General features: G+C 40.7%; 2 protein-coding genes across 4 annotated transcripts in view; one reads left to right on the top strand and one right to left on the bottom strand.

Annotated features, from left to right (window-relative positions):
* Positions 1 to 4411: 4411 nt before the first annotated feature.
* On the top strand, positions 4412 to 6733 carry LOC121882375 (polyamine-modulated factor 1-binding protein 1-like). The gene is made up of 2 exons (XM_042390593.1): positions 4412 to 4605; positions 5196 to 6733. Exon 2 carries the CDS (start codon positions 5227 to 5229, stop codon positions 6658 to 6660), a length of 1434 nt encoding a protein of 477 aa, XP_042246527.1. The 5' UTR covers positions 4412 to 4605; positions 5196 to 5226; the 3' UTR covers positions 6661 to 6733.
* Positions 6734 to 11876: 5143 nt separating this feature from the next.
* Positions 11877 to 16148, bottom strand: part of reps1 (RALBP1 associated Eps domain containing 1) — a 21321-nt gene continuing 17049 nt past the window's right edge. For all 3 annotated transcript variants that reach the window (XM_042390595.1, XM_042390596.1, XM_042390594.1), the window contains 9 exons: positions 16066 to 16148; positions 15331 to 15432; positions 14701 to 14761; positions 13846 to 14044; positions 13484 to 13678; positions 12837 to 12926; positions 12520 to 12674; positions 12318 to 12423; positions 11877 to 12224 (listed from right to left, as the gene is read on the bottom strand). The exon at positions 16066 to 16148 is cut by the window's right edge and continues 5 nt beyond it. In XM_042390595.1, coding sequence (XP_042246529.1) covers positions 12156 to 12224; positions 12318 to 12423; positions 12520 to 12674; positions 12837 to 12926; positions 13484 to 13678; positions 13846 to 14044; positions 14701 to 14761; positions 15331 to 15432; positions 16066 to 16148 — 1060 coding nt within the window. In that variant the 3' untranslated portion in view covers positions 11877 to 12155. The remainder of the gene's footprint in view (positions 12225 to 12317; positions 12424 to 12519; positions 12675 to 12836; positions 12927 to 13483; positions 13679 to 13845; positions 14045 to 14700; positions 14762 to 15330; positions 15433 to 16065) is intronic.

The raw sequence follows: 16148 nt of genomic DNA on the forward strand, positions 1-16148 counted from the left end.
TTGTAAACTGCATGTGCTGTGCTAGAAGGAAGTTTTGACAGACATAGCAACAGTAACTAGGGGGGAAAGACAACAGGCAGCAATAGTTCCATCATACATGTATGATGTCATAACATCAAAGGAACAGATTCATTACACGTGTATGATGTCATCACCAGGTTACTTGCAAATATCAAGGGGATAGCTCCATTTCATGTGTATGATCTTGTCAGTACATCCGTGTATACGGCAGCTGTGATTAGAGTTCTGTCAATTGAGACATTTCATTTCAGTAGGAAATCCACAACTGTGAAACAGACTGCAATGGCTTCAAGACTACATTCAGCAGTCCTGGGATCTTACAACTGGACCCGGGACCTGATTTCCAACATTTACAGCAGTACAGAAGGGGTGAACCTGGTGGAACAGGTTGAAGAGCTAAAGACTCAGCTCCAAATGGCAAATGAACACAATATCTCTCAGGAGAAGAAGGTTACTGACCTCTGCACCAGCCTGGCCTCAGAAGTGGAAGAAAACAAGACTCTCTGGGACCAGATTGAGTATTTAACCAATGAACTCCATAAAGAGAGAGACTGGAGACAGCAGCAGACTAGACTATGCCAGACAGAGAGGGCCAAAGCTGGCCAGGAGTACACCCAGAAGATCCAGCTCACAAAAAAGCTGGAGGAATCCGAAAAAGAGTTTGCCCAGCAGAAGAGCAAGGAAGCACTGTTGGTGCTTAAAGAGAAGCAGCTGAGGGCAGAGTTTGACACGCTCACTGCTTCCTACAATGAGCTCTATCAGGAGTATTCTAATGTCTACCATGCATACAGCTACCTCACAGCAGAAAAAGAAAAAAGTCACTCGCTTCAACAGCAACTTGAGACACAGATTGCTGACAATTCAAACAAAACATCAGAATACAATAAGCAGTTTCAGAGGATGAAGGTAGAGCAGGAAGCTGTGTGTCTTAAAATGGAGAACGTGACAACAGTTGCTGCTGAGAAGGAGAGGAGTCTTTGTGAGGAGTTGGACGACTTGAAAATTCATCTCCACCAAGAGACCTCAACAATCCTTGAGCTTGTTGCCAAGCTCAAGGCTGAGGAAGAGGAAAAACAGGCCCTCCAAAAACAGATCATCCCAATCATTGAAGACTTCAAGGACAGGACAAGTGAGCAGAGGGAGAAATCCCCTGCTGTTTCACAGGACACAGTGGAAGAGGAGTCCACCACTGTGGTACGGGACTCCAAACTCGTGGAAGAGGAGTCCACCGCTGTGGTACTGGATTCCGAACTTGTGGAAAAGGAGTACACCGCTGTGCTTCTGAACTCAGAACTTGTGGAGGAGGAGTCCACCGCTGCGGTTCTGGACTCCGAACTTGTGGAAAACGAGTACACCGCTGTGCCTCTGAACTCAGAACTTGTGGAGGAGGAGTCCACCACTGCGGTACGGGACTCCGAACTCGTGGAAGAGGAGTGCACCGCTGCAGTACTGGACTCTGAACTTGTGGAAAAGGAGTACACCGCTGTGGTTCTGGATTCAGAACTCCAGGGACAAGTTGGCATCAGTCAGAGAGCTGCCGAGAACATCAAAAGGCCTTCTTTCTGGAAAAGATTCCGTCACTTCCTTGGTTTAAGGAAGAGAAAGAAGAAGATGCCGAAGGAAGATTCCACATCCATCACTGAGTTCAACACCTGAGTGCTGGTGCTCAGGTGTTGGAGCTCATTATCAGTGGAATGCTGAACTTAAAATTTAACTTACAACCTTTAAAAAAAACCTGAAAAAAAAAACCTTAAAAAAAAAAAACCTTAAAAAAAAAAAAAAAAACTAAAAAAAAACTTTTAAAAAAACCCTAAAAAGGCTTTTAAAAAAAGCTGTCATGGTCACAAGCTGTCATTAGTTCTATCGATTGGTTGCCCACTGTCAGGAAGGCGGATCTTGTACGAGCCTGATCCTAACAAAGCAGGGTATCATTTTTTCATGTTTGTTGCATAAAGTTTTCATCTGGCATTTTAACTCTTTTGAGCAAAACACAAAACTCTATTTTAGTCCCACTATCGACAAGGCTCTTAGAAACTCAATTGTCAGGATGTAAATCAGTTCAATTCAACACTTGGATATTGTGAGGGTTAATGAACATTGCTGGGTATAAGGGCCACTAACAGATTTTTTGTCTTTTAATCTTAGATTAAGTCTGAAATTATTTTTGTTTATGGTCAGAGTAAGATTTGGCTTGGTTTAACCTTTGTTACTCTGAAACACTGCTCTGGTTGAGTCCACATATTACATTCTAGGAGCCCGTTTCACCAAAGTGAGCTGTGAGTGCAGCTTACACAAATGTAAATCACAAATGGTGGCAGCATCCCCTTTCACAAATGATTTTCATTTACAAACTGATGATAAATTTGCAAATTATACAAGACTCTCATATACTCATGGGTCACAAGTGTGGTGTTTGATTTCATTAATGAAGCGTCTCAAAATTAACACAAAATTTGGAGAAACTGGCCTGCGGATGTTTATGAATCTACTAATACTAATACTATACTAAGTAAGGTCAAGACAAATGAGTTCAGAATCAAGACCAACAGGTACTCTAAGTACAAAGTCAATCCTAAATCAAGATCAAAAATCTCAAGTCCTTGACTTTGTCCAGTCCTAAACAAGTCATTATGCATCCTTCACAAAACATATTGTCATTTTAAACATTCAAATAGTTACTTAAGTATAGTAAATTTACAGAAATAATAAATGCTTTTTAAAATGCAAATGTATTACTTTCAGATACATTTCATTACATTTAAAGGAAACTGATCAGGGGTGGCTCCTTGTGGTATTCCTGTGACACAATTACAGTCCTTTGTAATCTCTGAGCTGAACGTTCAGCAGTTCTTGACATGTTTTTCTAAAATGGGCAGCGGCAGCACTAGATCTGCTATTAAAAGGTGTCACTCATGTCCATCTCCAAGCACATTAAAGCAGGTTGTACAATGTCTGGTTCTGACACATCAGAACTATTGCCCTGCAACATGTTCTGCAGAATCTAGAACCGAGCAGCACGTCTGGTCCTGACCTGATCAGTCAGACAGAAGGTTGAGGGAACGCCTGCTGGTCTCTCCTGGCTGACAGTGGAGGAAAGGCTGGTGTGACGTCTTTTAATCTTTTTCTGGTAACCTTCTACGTGTTTTTTAAAACAGCAAAATTGTCTTTTCTCAAGAACAATCTTTAATAGAAAAAAGAACTATTATAAAACTAGTCAATTGATGATAGATAACCTGGTAATAATTTATCAGAAAAATCCCTGAATACGATTACCTTTAAAAAGAGTTTTCTTATGAGTCATCAATAAAATGAAGGCTATTCTGACTGATACAGGGTCTTTTTAGTTCATAGTGAAGCTTATTGTTCTATATTGTATTTGTAGACACCCATGTATGGTCATTCAATTGCTGTATGTACGCTGCAGTACTGCTGACTGTATTACAAACTAGTACAATCTTTTACTTTAGTGTATTTGATTCACATTTGATTTACATTATCACATGAAATTATTGTAGTTTTTTGTTTCATTATTTCTTCCTTATTCCAATGAAGGACCCAGGAAGAGTAGCTGTTGCGCTGATAACAGCCAGCAGGAATCCACATAAAAACATAAATAAATGACAACCCATCATGAAGCCATCATATTTAACATACTAGACTTGGACATCAGCAAGCTTTTAAGTGTGTCTTTAGAACATCCTTAAATGGAATTCTTAGACATTTGAATACAAACACGAGCCCAGTTCTCAAACAGGAAAGAAGTCAGTGTTTAAAATATTGTGCCGTTTTTATTTTTGTGTAAAAATCACATAGCTGCTAGTTGACTCTGCAGAGATACAGTACATCCATGCAGTTAAACATCTAGGATCCCACAGCCAAGAGAGAAAGAATTAAATAGAATATTATTTCGCTGTTAGTCAGCAATTAATGCAAATTTACATATGAGTCCAAAAGTCCAAAACCTTCAAGTGAACGTCTTGTTTTGCTCTTCCGCGCGGGTGAAGTTAATAACCACTGCAATCAAGATCTTCTGAGACGTGATTTGGAATGATTGTCGCTTCAAAAAAAAAGTCAGACCCCTTCACTTTTGCACACTTTTTTGTGTTATAAATACAATTTCAAATGGATTAATTTGGCTTTTATGGCCATCAGACTACAACAGAGCATCATGTTTTTGGAAAGTTTTGCTAATTTCTTAAAAATCAAAAACTGTCTCATTTATGTGAGCATTCAGACTCTTTGCTAGCCTACCATCCTTAAGATGTATCTAGAACTTGAACAATCTTGCAGCTATCAAAAGAAATAATATAAACAGATTTGAATAACACTTTTATGACTTCTGTTGCCTCAGTATCTCATCAGCTGGATCTTTTACAATATAATGTGACATTATTTTAACAAAAGCTTGTGTAACAGACTGCTGCATCTGCAACTGCTGCTCCAGCCTCCAGACTGAGGGCAGGAAGCACAGGGGAGACTGCTTTATAGATCCAGGGCTAAGGTGAAGCTAACTCTGGGCATATCCCTGTCAATATAATCAGCTGCTGGTAGGACACTAGGAAACTTGGCTTGGTTGTTGAAGAGGTAAAGCATTTATTTTCATAGTGAACATTCTGTTACATTCACTGCAGTGCTAACTCTTAGAGCATGATATCACGTAGGATGCCCTCAGATGCATATTTAAAACGTTTTTACAGGATTCTTGTTTTGAAATAAATCACGTCAATTACCTGAGTCAGCTACAGCTGATAAAATCTGCTAGCAACATTTATTAATTCAGTGGACAAAAATCCATGGTCATCAGCTAAATGAAAAGCTGCTTTTGTCCACTTCTGTGTGAAATTGAAGACTCATTGTTTCAAAACTAACTAAGAATCCAGATTGATAAATCTGCCACTGTTATTGTAAACTGCATGTGCTGTGCTAGAAGGAAGTTTTGACAGACATAGCAACAGTAACTAGGGGGGAAAGACAACAGGCAGCAATAGTTCCATCATACATGTATGATGTCATAACATCAAAGGAACAGATTCATTACACATGTATGATGTCATCACCAGGTTACTTGCAAATATCAAGGGGATAGCTCCATTTCATGTGTATGATCTTGTCAGTACATCCGTGTATACGGCAGCTGTGATTAGAGTTCTGTCAATTGAGACATTTCATTTCAGTAGGAAATCCACAACTGTGAAACAGATTGCAATGGCTTCAAGACTACATTCAGCAGTCCTGGGATCCTCCAACATTTACAGCAGTACAGAAAGGGTGAACTTGGTGGAACAGGTTGAAGAGCTAAAGACTCAGCTCCAAATGGCAAATGAACACAATATCTCTCAGGAGAAGAAGGTTACTGACCTCTGCACCAGCCTGGCCTCAGAAGTGGAAGAAAACAAGACTCTCTGGGACCAGATTGAGTATTTAACCAATGAACTCCATAAAGAGAGAGGCTGGAGACAGCAGCAAACTAGACTATGCCAGACAGAGAGGGCCAAAGCTGGCCAGGAGTACACCCAGAAGATCCAGCTCACCAAAAAGCTGGAGGAATCCGAAAAAGAGTTGGCCCAGCAGAAGAGCAAGGAAGCACTGTTGGTGCTTAAAGAGAAGCAGCTGAGGGCAGAGTTTGACACGCTCACTGCTTCCTACAATGAGCTCTATCAGGAGTATTCTAATGTCTACCATGCATACAGCTACCTCACAGCAGAAAAAGAAAAAAGTCACTCGCTTCAACAGCAACTTGAGACACAGATTGCTGACAATTCAAACAAAACATCAGAATACAAGAAGCAGTTTCAGAGGATGAAGGTAGAGCAGGAAGCTCTGTGTCTTAAAATGGAGAACGTGACAACAGTTGCTGCTGAGAAGGAGAGGAGTCTTTGTGAGGAGTTGGACGACTTGAAAATTCATCTCCACCAAGAGACCTCAACAATCCTTGAGCTTGTTGCCAAGCTCAAGGCTGAGGAAGAGGAAAAACAGGCCCTCCAAAAACAGATCATCCCAATCATTGAAGACTTCAAGGACAGGACAAGTGAGCAGAGGGAGAAATCCCCTGCTGTTTCACAGGACACAGTGGAAGAGGAGTCCACCACTGTGGTACGGGACTCCAAACTCGTGGAAGAGGAGTCCACCGCTGTGGTACTGGATTCCGAACTTGTGGAAAAGGAGTACACCGCTGTGCTTCTGAACTCAGAACTTGTGGAGGAGGAGTCCACCGCTGCGGTTCTAGACTCCGAACTTGTGGAAAACGAGTACACCGCTGTGCCTCTGAACTCAGAACTTGTGGAGGAGGAGTCCACCACTGCGGTACGGGACTCCGAACTCGTGGAAGAGGAGTGCACCGCTGCGGTACTGGACTCCGAACTCGTGGAAGAGGAGTGCACCGCTGCGGTACTGGACTCCGAACTCGTGGAAGAGGAGTCCACCGCTGCAGTACTGGACTCTGAACTTGTGGAAAAGGAGTACACCGCTGTGGTTCTGGATTCAGAACTCCAGGGACAAGCTGGCATCAGTCAGAGAGCTGCCGAGAACATCAAAAGGCCTTCTTTCTGGAAAAGATTCCGTCACTTCCTTGGTTTAAGGAAGAGAAAGAAGAAGATGCCGAAGGAAGATTCCACATCCGTCACTGAGTTCAACACCTGAGTGCTGGTGCTCAGGTGTTGGAGCTCATTATCAGTGGAATGCTGAACTTAAAATTTAACTTACAACCTTTCAAAAAAACCTGAAAAAAAAAAACCTTAAAAAAAAAAAACAAAAAAAAAACTAAAAAAAACCCTAAAAAGGCTTTTAAAAAAAGCTTTAAAAAAATAAATAAATAAATAAAACATTTCAAAACATATGTTCTGCCTTTTATAGTTGTATCTTATATTTGTTACAGGTTATTGTTTAGTTTTACTGCAGCTGTCATGGTCACAAGCTGTCATTAGTTCTATCAATTGGTTGCCCACTGTCAGGAAGGCGGATCTTGTACGAGCCTGATCCTAACAAAGCAGGGTATCATTTTTTCATGTTTGCATAAAGTTTTCATCTGGCATTTTAACTCTTTTGAGCACAACACAAAACTACAATTTTAGTCCCACTATTGACAAGGCTCTTAGAAACTCAATTGTCAGGATGTAAATCAGTTCAATTTAACACTTGGATATTGTAAGGTTTAATGAACATTGCTGGGTATAAGGGCCACTAACAGATTTTTTGTCTTTTAATCTTAGATTAAGTCTGAAATTATTTTTGTTTATGGTCAGAGTAAGATTTGGCTTGGTTTAACCTTTGTTACTCTGAAACACTGCTCTGGTTGAGTCCACATATTACATTCTAGGAGCCCGTTTCACCAAAGTGAGCTGTGAGTGCAGCTTACACAAATGTAAATCACAAATGGTGGCAGCATCCCCTTTCACAAATGATTTTCATTTACAAACTGATGATAAATTTGCGAATTATACAAGACTCTCATATACTCATGGGTCATAAGTGTGGTGTTTGATTTCATTAATGAAGCATCTCAAAATTAACACAAAATTTGGAGAAACTGGCCTGCGGATGTTTATGAATCTACAAATACTAATACTATACTAAGTAAGGTCAAGACAAATAAGTTCAGAGTCAAGACCAACAGGTACTCTAAGTACAAAGTCAATCCTAAATCAAGATCAAAAATCTCAAGCTCTTGACTTTGTCCAGTCCTAAACAAGTCATTATGCATCCTTCACAAAACATATTGTCATTTTAAACATTCAAATAGTTACTTAAGTATAGTAAATTTACAGAAATAATAAATGCTTTTTAAAATGCAAATGTATTACTTTCAGATACATTTCATTACATTTAAAGGAAACCGATCAGGTGTGGCTCCTTGTGGTATTCCTGTGACACAATTACAGTCCTTTGTAATCTCTGAGCTGAACGTTCAGCAGTTCTTGACATGTTTTTCTAAAATGGGCAGCGGCAGCACTAGATCTGCTATTAAAAGGTGTCACTCATGTCCATCTCCAAACACATTAAAGCAGGTTGTACAATGTCTGGTTCTGACACATCAGAACTATTGCCCTGCAACATGTTCTGCAGAATCTAGAACCGAGCAGCACGTCTGGTCCTGACCTGATCAGTCAGACAGAAGGTTGAGGGAACGCCTGCTGGTCTCTCCTGGCTGAGAGTGGAGGAAAGGCTGGTGTGACGTCTTTTAATCTTTTTCTGGTAACCTTCTATGTGTTTTTTAAAACAGCAAAATTGTCTTTTCTCAAGAACAATCTTTAATAGAAAAAAGAACTATTATAAAACTAGTCAATTGATGATAGATAACCTGGTAATAATTTACCAGAAAATCCCTGAATACGATTACCTTTAAAAAGAGTTTTCTTATGAGTCATCAATAAAATGAAGGCTATTCTGACTGATACAGGGTCTTTTTAGTTCATAGTGAAGCTTATTGTTCTATATTGTATTTGTAGACACCCATGTATGGTCATTCAATTGCTGTATGTACGCTGCAGTACTGCTGACTATATTACAAACTAGTACAATCTTTTACTTTAGTGTATTTGATTCACATTTGATTTACATTATCACATGAAATTATTGTAGTTTTTTGTTTCATTATTTCTTCCTTATTCCAATGAAGGACCCAGGAAGAGTAGCTGTTGCGCTGATAACAGCCAACAGGAATCCACATAAAAACATAAATAAATGACAACCCATCATGAAGTCAGTAAAGAATTGTCATCTGTAATATCGCCATCATATTTAACATACTAGACTTGGACATCAGCAAGCTTTTAAGTGTGTCTTTAGAACATCCTTAAATGGAATTCTTAGACATTTGAACACAAACACGAGCCCAGTTCTCAAACAGGAAAGAAGTCAGTGTTTAAAATATTGTGCCGTTTTTATTTTTGTGTAAAAATCACACAGCTGCTAGTTGACTCTGCAGAGATACAGTACATCCATGCAGTTAAACATCTAGGATCCCACAGCCAAGAGAGAAGGAATTAAATAGAATATTATTTCGCTGTTAGTCAGCAATTAATGCAAATTTACATATGAGTCCAAAAGTGTGTATCATATACAATATACAACACAGATCTGGGAGCAAATAGCATTCAAAATCCCATCAAAGACTTTGTTACGACTGATTGCTTCTGCCTGCCTGGATTGCCATTTGGGTTTAAGGATGAGGGGGGAGCTGTTGTGCTAGCAAACATAAATCAATCCCACATGATGGTATTTAACAGGGTTTTAAATGGTATTAGATCCAGGTCTGGAAACAATATAACACACACACACACACACGCGCGCACACGCACACGCACACACACACGCACGCACACACACAGCAAATACATCATCGTTCTTAACAGCAGAAAAAAGAAGGCGAGCCTTGATACAACAAGGAAGAGAGGTCAGTCAGCCACCGTGGAAACCTGAACGCCAGTCGGGGGGGTGGGGGGGAGTAAGGCTTTAGAAGACGGATTCTTCACAAACACACAGGAAGCTCCGGGGGACAAAACATCAAATAAAAATGAACTAAACAGGACAGGATCTTTTAGGGCACTGGCACAAACACCTTACAGTTTCCAGGTTGTACTGAAGAAATAAAACTCGAGTGGTTCCTTATTTTTTTTTTTTTCTTCTTAAAGCATCTACTTTTTTTTTTTTTTTTAAATATATGCGAAAGACATTAACAAACATGCAGGTTAAAAAGAAAGCGAGGAGGAGGGACGTAACACATAAAAATACAAAAAGAAATGAGAGGTGGGTTAAAGTTCAAAGTGCAGTTGGGCCATTCAGGTCTCCCATTCTGTTGACTGGTCTCCGACTGTAATCCTGTTAAGCTTCGTCTACACCCAGAAAGGGTCATATCTTGGAGATTTCGGATGCCCTGATACAACACTGATCTGGAGTTAACTTCCCTCTGGAGCCGGGACCGGGGAGGGGAGGGGGGGATGGCGGAGAGGGGGAGCGGACTGTTTGTCAGTACCAACAACAACAACAACAACAAAAAAAAAAAAAACACAAAGGCAAAATGAATCACAAACATACAGTAGATGGTGTTCTGGAAGATCTAAGATACAAAAAAAAACAAAAAAACAGAGTATACTGTTCACACAGTTGCTACTATCATAGTACAAACAGCTAAGTACAGTTGGTCTGTGGAGATGTATCGCCCCGTACTTGCATAGTGCTGACTGTCCGACTGGAAATTGGAAACTCTATCCGCACCATCAGTTTGGATCTGTGCACGTGTTTGCCGACCGAAAAGGGAAAAAAAAAAAAAAAAAAAAAAAAAAAACACAGGAAAACTTCTCCCCGATCAGCAACACAATTCTTCATAAATGCCGCCTCCTGCAGTCGAGCAGCTGAAATACCTTTAAAACCTTCAAGTGAACGTCTTGTTTTGCTCTTCCGTACAGGTGAAGTTAATAACCACTGCAATCAAGAATGAGAGGTTTTAAAAAAAAAAAAAAAAAGAAAGCTGAAATGTTGATCCACAGCTATGTTTGGGAGGAAAAAAAAAAAGAAAAACCTGTAGGAAAGGAGAAGAGGTTGCATTTTCTTTCTTTTTTTTTTTTTTTTTTTTTTTTTTTTTTAAAACACATCCCAAGTAGAGGCGAGAGAGCAGAGTTATAGTTCAGTCATTTGGCATAAGGTTAAACCATTCAGTCACATTAATCCCCAAACACTGTAACATGAAGAAAAAAAAAAAACACACACACACACACACACAAAGACGACAAAGCGCTTTCGTTCGTTGCATGATGCCGTCAACCACACACACACACACACACACACACACACACGTAGACTTCAAGGGGGCAGTAATAAGAGGGAGGTGGGCTGAATTCATGTCACAGGATGAGTCGAAAGCCTTCACCATGATGATTGGGCCAATAAAGGCCTCACACAAACACACACACGCACACACAAAGTCCTGTCCAGAAGCAGCTTGGTATATTTGCTATAGTCTCTTATAGAGAGACCGGCCACACCAAACTCCAGTCAAAAAAAATGTTGTTTTTAGTGTTCCTTGCTTGGTAGCGAAAGCGGATTCCTGGTTCTGTTTTCAAAGCGTTTAATATGTATTGTAGCGTGTCTCTGTGATCTGTTTTTATTAGATTATTTTCAGAATAGTGGAGCATCAATGACATCGGAGAGGCAAATGTCAGAGTCCTGTTGTCCCACCATTGTTGTCCAGTTTTAAAACAGCCATTTATAAGACAATTAAAGGAATAGTTTGACAATTTTGAAAATACTTCTTCGCTTTCTTTCCGAGAGTTAAATGAAAAGATCAATACCGCTTGCCGAGGGATATTTCCAGCGTGTAACTCCCAGTAAAGCCACAAATGATCGTTTTCATGTTTCTTCTGTGCGGATTAAACAAACAAAATACGACTAAGGCTAATCTCATTCAAACTACAATTAAAGCACATGAAAGTGGTATCGAGCTTCTCATCTTTAACTCTCAGAGAAGAAAGCAAATAAGCATATTTCCCAAAACTGTTCCTTTAAATTTACCCAACAAGCCCCCCGTTTTTTTTTTTAATAGGAGTTTGGTGTAGCATTGTCTTTGCCCCACCCAAGAGAGAACAACCATACTGCCTCAAGTAAGTCGCCGAACAGGAACACAAACACAGAAACGATCACACACACACACACACACACTCTGCCTCTCTTCTTCAGTCACTCAGAGAGTAAAGTAATCAGACACCAGCGGTTTGTCTTCACACCCAACTCACAGTTGGAGTGTCTTGTCCGCCACTCCTAACCGTTTCTCAGCCAGCCGTCGTCCTCGCCTTCACCTCTCTTTAGAGAAAATCGAAAAAGTGCCAGTTTGTAAAAGTCCCCGCCCGCCCGCCCGCCCACGCTCCTCTCGCTCCCTCCCCCTTGTGGTAAGACTGTGCTCTCGGTCCTTCCGCTTTGACGATTGATAAGTGTGTGATTGAGCGAGAGAGTTTTAACGGAACGCCCTGCGGCAGGTCGGAGCCTTCAGGGAAAGCCAGGATGATGGAAGGAGGGAGGGAGGGAGGGAGGGATGGATGGATGGGGGAGGAGGGGGGAGGGCAGGGGGTAGGAGGGGGGGAGTCACACGGAGGGCCCAGCTTTGCTTCGGATGAACTACAGCCGAGTTTTCCTCCTCATGTTGGTTAAAGATGAGAGAAAGGTCTGAGCTGCTCCAGCTGGACTTCCAGAGATATCCTCTCTTCAAGCAGGTCCTGAGAAATGAAAAATTATGAGCGACTTTTTTTTTTTTTTTGCCAAAGAAGGAAAAGACAGACAGAAAACATTTTTGAACATAACCCTCATACCTTCAGCTGCTGCTGCAGTTCACTATTAAGTCGTGCCAACACTGTATTTGTCTCCTTGTTTCTTCTGATTGAAGCTTGAATCGCCTTTTTGTCCTTTCCTACCGACCTGAGGACACACAAACACATTTTTACTAAAGTATTGACACACAAAATCAACTGCTAACAATTAACAAACTCTCATTAACCGACACAAGTTTCCTACCTGGGGATGGAAGGCTGAGTGGCCAGGACGGCGGCTATGACGTTTGATTTCTGAGGACCGTGCTGCTCGTCTTCTGGTCGTAGCTCGTCTTCAGACTTCAACCTCCGACGCACCGGTTTTGGAGGAGGAGCTAGCGGGCCAGACGAGCCCTTCACCTGACGGGAACACAAGACAAAACATTTCCTTTTATTTTCCATTTCAAGTTCTCGTCTGTGTCTTTTAACTGTTAATAAGGAAAGAGCTTTAAGTTGTTCAGCTGTGCACTTTAAAGTGTTTCAGGTGTTTTTTAAAGTAATGTTCAGAGGATGGTGACATACAGAGTTAACAGTGGTTGAAGTTCTTTCATCTGCTTGGCTATCGCTCTTCACTGTTCTCAAAGGGCCGGCGCCCTCTGATGATTTTTCCACCTGTGGACACAACAAGCATAAACATGACATGTCAAACTCACAACTCTGCACTTAAATAGCCCTCCAGACTACAACTTTTGAATAAATACTTCTGAGAATCAGCTTTAGATTTGTGGCTTTTGTGTGAAGAATTGGTGAGATTCATATTTGAGCTTGAAGGATAAGAGGCTGGCAATTTTCTTCTCATCTCATTTGCTGAATGATTAATGGCAGAACACGCAGTAAACTATAATTTTATCTAAGTAAAGAACATCTGAAATAAATCGCTGTGGGCCTGTGTGACTTATCTAATCAAAATGGTAAATAAAACTCAAGTGCTAATGTAGAAGATTAGGATACACAGCCTTGTTTCACAGTTAACAGAGCACTGATTGCATCATATGAATCCTCATTCTGAATGTTTTGTATTTTTATTTGTTACTAATGAAACTACTCTCAGAAGGAGGAAGGTTGGACTTTTCTAGCTTGCAAAATTATCAATAAATTACCTAACATTTGCCATCATCAGCTAACAGACTGCCTAGAAGTAGAGGAACACACTCCAGGTAACCACCTACCTGTCCAGACTCGCTGTGTTTGTCAACCTCCGGCAGGCTGGAAGGCTGTTCAGATGCAGCGAAGGCCTGAAACTGACTAAAGTCTGCAAAATTGGGCTGCTGGGGAATCTGCTGGGGGGAGGTGGTGGTGAGGGCGGCCCCGCCTCCCGGTGCACCCTCAGCCTCTACACGATGGCCGGTGTGTGGTGCTGATGTCTAGAGAGAGGAAAGAGTAGAGTGAAGGCCTTTATATTGTGGAGATAACTCGCTCCTTATGATTTGTTGCATAGGAGTGACGGAACTTTCTGTACCTGAACGCATCATTGCTGCAGGAGTTGAGTATGAATTCAAGATGAGGTAAAAAAAACTGTTTTCTGTCTCACCTGCGTAGGTAGAGGTCGAGGAGGCACAGCAGGTGGGTAAGCTATCGTAGAGGGTTGTGGTTGTCCCGTGGCGGACGCGGCGGCGAAGGTGCGGTTCATGTCCAGAGATGAGGAGCGGGAGTGAGAGGGGTGAGGCCGGGGTGGAGGGGGAGGCGGGGCCGTCACTTTCAGAGCTTCTGGAGACGTACCCGACTGAGACCTGAACACAAACATTTATGTTTCTCAGATAGAACACAAATATTTACACTGCCTGTTTACACTGTCTGTGTGATTTATCAGAACATGTGTTAATCCAAGTGGAAAGATGCTCAAAGATAATAAAAAATATTCATATCTATAAATGTCTGGACTAGCTGATCGTTTGAGATATGCTAATCGGGTGTAAAGATGTGTTACATTCACCATCTGTCAAACACAACCTATCAATGTAATATTTACTGTATATATTTTACAGGATTGGGAGGGAAATTGGTTGGATGCTCAGGTTACTTCCTGTGTTGCTTTTTCTGTTTGTTAGTTTTGTTGTTGGGTTTTTGTGCCTCTTTCTCACTGATTTGCTTTGTTGTCATCATGCTCAGATGGCAGAGTGCATAAATTCCATAGTATCATTTTGAGCACAATAAAAGATTACATTACAAAAGAAAAACAAACTTAAAACCCACTGATGACAGTGACAAGGATATTACATTACATGAGCTGTAAATGACAATGACAATGAGAAAAGTGTGTGAAATATAATATATAAAATATATTAGTTGCCTGATGTATACAAAACACAAGGTTTGGTCTTCAGTGCTTGTCCTACAAAAATATGAAAAAAAAACAGATAAATGATATCAAACTATAGCCACTAACCTTTGTCTTGTGATTGGCTCCTGGTCTGAGGTGAAGGAGTCAGAGCTGCTGTAACCATCACCTTAATGAAGACAAAAAACAAACCCCTATGAAAACATGCTCAACCTACAGATCTGTAAATAAATAATGTCCAGCCCACAAGTAGAAATACAGTGTCAACACAGAACATGATGAAAACACTCAGTAGTTATTATAGTTGTTGCAAATATTTTATGCAATTGATGATGCGCCTGAAAAGATCAGCAAAGAGTTTCATTAAAAAAAGAAATATGCTAGATTAACAGAAGCCCAAAATTTCTTGTGACTTAGCTCTCATACACCAAATCCTTCTCTCTGTGCTCTTTCTTACATGTTTCTTCTGGTAAAAGGGTTTTTTTTTTTGCCTTATTTAAATCGAGGGTTTAAGGACAGAGGATGTTGTATTGCTGTACAGATTGTAAATCCCCCCCCGAGGCAAATGTGTGATTTGTGACACTGAGCTATTCAAATAAAAGTGACTTGATAACAGTAATGGAGCCAATTTATTCTCTTCAGCCATGCTGATGAAAAGGTACCCATTTTACATCTTGTTTCGTATAGAAGTAAATCTTTACTTCAGCATGAGATCTCATGAGCCCATCGTTTACTCACCTACAGTGTTTGCAGGTACAAACTTCATGGCTGCAGGTATTTTAGCTTCTTCAGACAGTTCTGGAGGTTTAGCCAGCAGCGGACTGGTTGGGTGGTTGTGGTCTGAGGATTTGAGAATTAACAGGGAAGTGGAAATGATTAAACATCCTGCAGTCAATTATGCAAATGAACAATTTTATTATCAGTTTGAGCCCAAAAGTATCTTCAGTAGGAGCTATAATAAACCTGACCGCAAAATACAACATGTTAAGGATAAAAATAATCCTGCTTGATTATGTTTATGTTTACTGACAACAAACTTCATTACGTGTCCCACATCGCAATACAAACTCAGCAAGGCACCCGGTGTTGTGAACGTCAACATGCACTCCTGTACTGACTGTACTGTCAGGATTAGTTTAAGACCAAACAGTGTCACACCACGACGTTTTCACATCTGTCCTCTGTTGCACGAGCGGCTCAGATTTGATTTTCTTTCAGTGTGGCTTCTAATGAAACTTTTAAAAATGTTTTTCCTTCAGTTTAGCTTTAAATCACAGACACATTTCAAGCATCTTTCTAAGCTATCCATAAAAAACCAAAAGAATGATCAATGGAAAATCTTGTCTCACAAGCTCATAGCTGCACACAAGTATAATATAAACAGTAACTGTTTGTCTAAACACATGAGTCTGATTTATCTAGTTGTGAATTATGATGTGGACAGTCAGCCGTGAGGCACAGAGGCTGTCTCACCGCTGCCAGTCCTCTTCAGCTCCATTTCCTGCATGTGGATTTTACTGGGCGTCATCCGGATGGGAACTGGGTGGACGATGGCG

The sequence above is a fragment of the Thunnus maccoyii genome, chromosome 17 (assembly GCF_910596095.1).
Source record: "Thunnus maccoyii chromosome 17, fThuMac1.1, whole genome shotgun sequence".
NCBI lineage: Eukaryota > Metazoa > Chordata > Actinopteri > Scombriformes > Scombridae > Thunnus > Thunnus maccoyii.

Coding starts and splice junctions, on each gene's coding strand:
- LOC121882375 (XM_042390593.1), top strand. CDS start 5,227: ATGGCTTCAAGACTACATTCAGCAGTCCTGGGATCCTCCAACATTTAC.